The sequence below is a fragment of the Hippocampus comes genome, unplaced genomic scaffold (assembly GCF_001891065.2).
Source record: "Hippocampus comes isolate QL1 unplaced genomic scaffold, H_comes_QL1_v1.1 scaffold9, whole genome shotgun sequence".
Lineage (NCBI taxonomy): Eukaryota > Metazoa > Chordata > Actinopteri > Syngnathiformes > Syngnathidae > Hippocampus > Hippocampus comes.
In genome coordinates, this window is record NW_017805275.1 from 4,578,672 (window position 1) to 4,583,175 (window position 4,504).

The 4,504-nt window shown below is 44.5% G+C and overlaps 1 protein-coding gene across 1 annotated transcript in view; it reads right to left on the minus strand.

The window, feature by feature from the left end:
• Window positions 1–2,698, minus strand: part of vma21 (vacuolar ATPase assembly factor VMA21) — a 12,664-nt gene extending 9,966 nt beyond the window's left edge. The window contains exons 1-2 of the mRNA XM_019869879.1: window positions 2,574–2,698; window positions 2,316–2,425 (exon numbers count right to left, since the gene is read on the minus strand). Of these exons, the coding sequence (XP_019725438.1) occupies window positions 2,316–2,425; window positions 2,574–2,680 (217 nt within the window). The 5' untranslated portion in view covers window positions 2,681–2,698. The remainder of the gene's footprint in view (window positions 1–2,315; window positions 2,426–2,573) is intronic.
• Window positions 2,699–4,504: the final 1,806 nt, after the last annotated feature.

A 4,504-nucleotide genomic window follows, 5' to 3' on the forward strand; every position in this document is an offset into this window, starting at 1 on the left:
GGGCCTCACGCCGCTGGTCGATGATGTTTAGTGTCCTCTCTGATATCCAGGGCTTTCTCGGGAAGGATCGTGAGCGTCCGAGGACATTGTGAGCAGACTGGAGGACACTTTCCTTGAAGGCCACCCAGTCTGTCAGTTTGTCAGGGGCCAGGGCATCGAGAGTGCGGCGGATGGAGCAACTGAAGTCTGTGGCGATGTTGGGGTCGCTGAGTCGGGAGGAGTCGGGGCGAGGCAGAGTCTTGTGCTGGATGGCTCGGAGCTTTAGCTTAAGCTGGGCCACCAGCAGACGATGGTCTGTGTTGCCAAGCTGTGCTCCTCTGAACACCCGGCAGTTGGTGACAAACGACTTCCAGCGTCGTGAGATGAGGATGTGGTCCAACGCCTTCCTTGTTCTGCCATCTGGGCTGTACCACGTCCAGTGATGGACGCGTTTCCGGGGAAACCAGGTGTCAGCAACACAGAGGTTGTTTTGGTGGCAGAGGAGGAGGAGGCGGTTGCCATTGTCGTTTGTTGTACTGTCAACAAAGGTGGTGCCGACAGGTGAGCCAGGGGACCGATCACTGCTGGATAGAGTGGCGTTGGCGTCAGTGAGGATGATGGTGATGTCGTGTGGTGGGGCTTGGTCGACAGCCTGGTGGAGTTGGTCGTAGAACGCGTCCTTCGCTTCCTCATCAGCGACGTCAGTGGGGGCGTAGGCGACTATAACAGTCATCTTGCCGTGATGGTGGAGGAAGCGTGCAGACAGTAGTCTGTCGCTTATGGGCGTCCAGCTGATGAGGGACCTCCGGAGGGCTTTTGGAATGGCAAGAGCCACACCGTAAAGGCCGGTCCGACTCTCGGGGCCACTCCAGATGTAGCAATGGTTGCCTGCTGTTGTTTCGCCATTGCCTTGCCATCGCACTTCACAGAGCCCTGCCAGGCTGATGTTATAACGACAGAGCTCTCGGGACAGCAGGGTGGCAGCTCCGGGGCGAAGGAGTGTCTGGACATTCCAGGTGGCGACACGGGTCTTTCGACGAAGGTCGATCCGTACTCGTTGGTCGGGGGCAGGCTGGGGTCCGTTACCGTGTTGGTCAGTCCGGCTTCTTTCTCTGGTCAGTTTCGTAACAAAGGGGGTTTCTCCTGGGTGGGTTGTTAGCCCTCCGCAGGATAGTCGGTTGGCGGGGCTGCCGCCTCACAGCGTACCAACCCGCTGGGGTCTTTGTTTGTCTGGAACCTACCCTGGAGACCGGCCTGCCATGGGTGACCCTACCAGGAGCAAGCTCCCGACAGTATCGCTCTCCAGGGTCATTGGAACACACAAGCCCCCTCGCCGCATCAAGGCCAGACCCATTCGAGGGGGGTATCTAGTGTAGTGGTTCTTAACCTTCTTAGAGGTACCGAATCCAACCAGTTAATATGCACATTCACCGAACCCTTTATTAGTAAAAAATAAATAAATATGATTTTTTTTTTACAAATTCAGGATATTAAAAAAAAAACGCATTTATTAAAAACAGAAAAAAGTAAATAAAGTTACATGGCATAAGTATAGGTTTTTTTATATTGTATGACGTACAATCATGACAGTCACACTGTGAGTACTAAGTAAACTAAATTTCCCACAGCACTGATTGGACAAGCAATGTCATGTGATCATCTGCAGCCAGCGATGGCCAAGCGGGCGTATCATAACTAATTGACGTTGAGTCGGGTGTGTCTTAATCTCCATGGCGGAGGCTCCGCCGAACCCCTGAGACCGATTCACCGAACCTCTAGGGTTCGATCGAACCCAGGTTAAGAACCACTGATTTGTGTGTACAACTATATAAACTATTTATGAACAATTTTTCTAAAGAAGTGATTTTCAACTACAGTATCAAATAAAAGATTACATTTGTACATACTGCAACAGTGGCTTGAATTTGTTATTATTATTATTATTTTTTGTCCCAATGTGTGATAGTGAGAGCGGATGGTTGGTTGTCTATGTTTGCCCTGTGATTGGCTGGCAACCAGTTCAGGGTGTACCCCGCCTACTGCCCGAAGACAGCTGGGATAGGCTATAGCACACCAGCAACGCTTGTGATAATCAGCGGATTAAAAAAATGGATGGATGGATGTTTTTAACCACTTACTTAGGTACAATTTCTATTTAACTTAAAATAGCTTTTGGTTACAACATTACTTAAGTGTAGTCCCCCCCCCCTATTGAAACGCAGTGCTAATGTTCAAATTCGGCATAGTGTTAATGAGTCTTATAATACTACTACAGTACAGTCTTATAATACTACTACCGAGAAATCAACACAGCTTAGAACAGAAGCGAATTTCACCTTCGAAGATGTAAGCCTTTGAAGCGAAGTATAAACCAATCGGTAGCGTGACCATAAGTATGGTGAAGAACAGCAATGTCTTGAGGGCTGAAACCAAGGAGCCTTCATTCCTGCATGGAAGCCACACAAACACGCACGCACACGAGTCAGCTTTAGTCCCTTCTTTCGGGGCATCCCCTGCGTTGAAACGTTTTCTGTCACGCTATAACAGACCGCAGCCGCACAAAGCTAGGACACACAGGGGGTGACTTTTCTTACGTTCTGAAATGAGGCGGGGGTCCGCCCGTGCTGCCCGACGAAGCGCTGATGGATCCGTCCATTGTTGTGTGGATGGCCGACGTCAAAGATCGTTCCTTGTTTTGCATTACTTCCGCATTAAGTCACGGGACTGTCATATGACCACTTGAGATCTCAGTTTGTATCGCGAGAAATGGGAGGCGGCGTTCATCGGGACTTTTTTTGACCGTCCCTTTTTTATATGTCACAAGATTGCAATGTAGAGACATCATAATTATTATTTTATATTTTCAGGAGTAACAGCAAAATAGCAATACAAAGAATAATAACGCATTTTATTTGCAGCCATCTTTCAGGGCAGTCAAGGTCACTGTCCAACTAATGAAAACAAGCAATCCCATTAAAACAAACCATCCAAAAGAATAAAAGCTGTACAAGAGTGACACTGTATGCAGAACATCAAATTGTGGAGCGTGACTGTCTCAGAGTGATTTTGGTAGTGAGTGCCATTGATGTGCCAACGCTGGACGCTAAAGAGGATAAACTGACTAGAGGTACAATGAGAAGTGAGGAGAAAGGGCAGAAAAAAGAATGAAGGACTGGTGTTAGGCCAGTTACAGCCAAAATGTAACATAGCCTATTGCATATTACTCGTTGCATGCATTTGAAAGTAACACGTTTCTTTATAACATCACCATCTGTGTACTGTAGAGTAATAATGTGTGGTCACAGACCCTCTTCCTTCTGTGATTTTATTTTGGAGAGTTTTTGTACTTTTGTGCATACTCAATTGTTCTTGTTTGTCTTGTTCCAGTGCCTGCCTCTCTGCCCAGCCTGGCTCCACGTTTTCCTCCACGGACCACTTGACCCTGCACCTGTCCTTCAGTCCTCTCCTTCGCTTTTGGATCGTCTGCCGCCATTACCTTTGCTATCCATAACAAATAAGTTACTTTTAAGTACCTTTTTAGTTTTCAGTTAATTGTAATTCCTCATATAGTGGTAGGGTTGTGTGCACAAAACTAAAATCTAATGAGGTCTATATTGCATCTGCAAATAGTAGCTTCCATGAATAGCTGAATTACAATATTGTATTGATTCAATGACATTCCAATTTGATGCTTAATGGTCAGTTTCAGGAGGTGTATTTACTATGTAGTCTATGGGACTACATAGTAAAAGACATGTTTTTCAGTAAATAACTGTCAACTTCTGAAGAAGTTGTCATTTTTTTGTCAACTTTTCTTTTGATGGCGGCGTGGACACCCGCAGCGGCTCCTCTTGTTTTATGTTGAGAGGGAAGAACTTTCATCTGTGCTGTATATGTTAATACAGCACATTTGACAATAAAGTTGTATTCAATACAATTCAAGTTGATCATTTTATTTAGCGTAGTGAAATATCACTACGATACAATACAACACATCTTTATTTATATCGTGCTTTCACAACAGCTACAACTGTAAAATAATCACTTTACACAACAGTTAACATAAAATAACAAAATAATCGATAATAAAATAAAATAAATAGATAAAAAAATTAATATGAAATAAAATGTTGCATTAGATATTCCTGTTACTTCAGAAAACCTGTTGCAAAAATTTGGTTGACCACACTGAAAGCAAATTCAGTTTGCTTAAGTGATAATTCTAAGGATTTCCATTATTTAAATGTGTGGAATAATTCAGATGCACAACTAGATGTTATTTGGAATATGTCCAAATAACATCTAGTTGTGCACCTGAATTATATACACACATATCCACGCGCGCAGTGGCGGACCCTGAGGGCCAGCAAGGCCTTCTCTGCTGGCCTAAACATTCTCAGAAAAGTAAATTTACTTTTCTGAGAATAACATAAATTTGTTATTTTATTTTCATAAATATGTCAACAAAATTATTCTCTGTATTCTTTACGTCATATTATTTCCACTTAGTTGAGTGGCTTTCAAT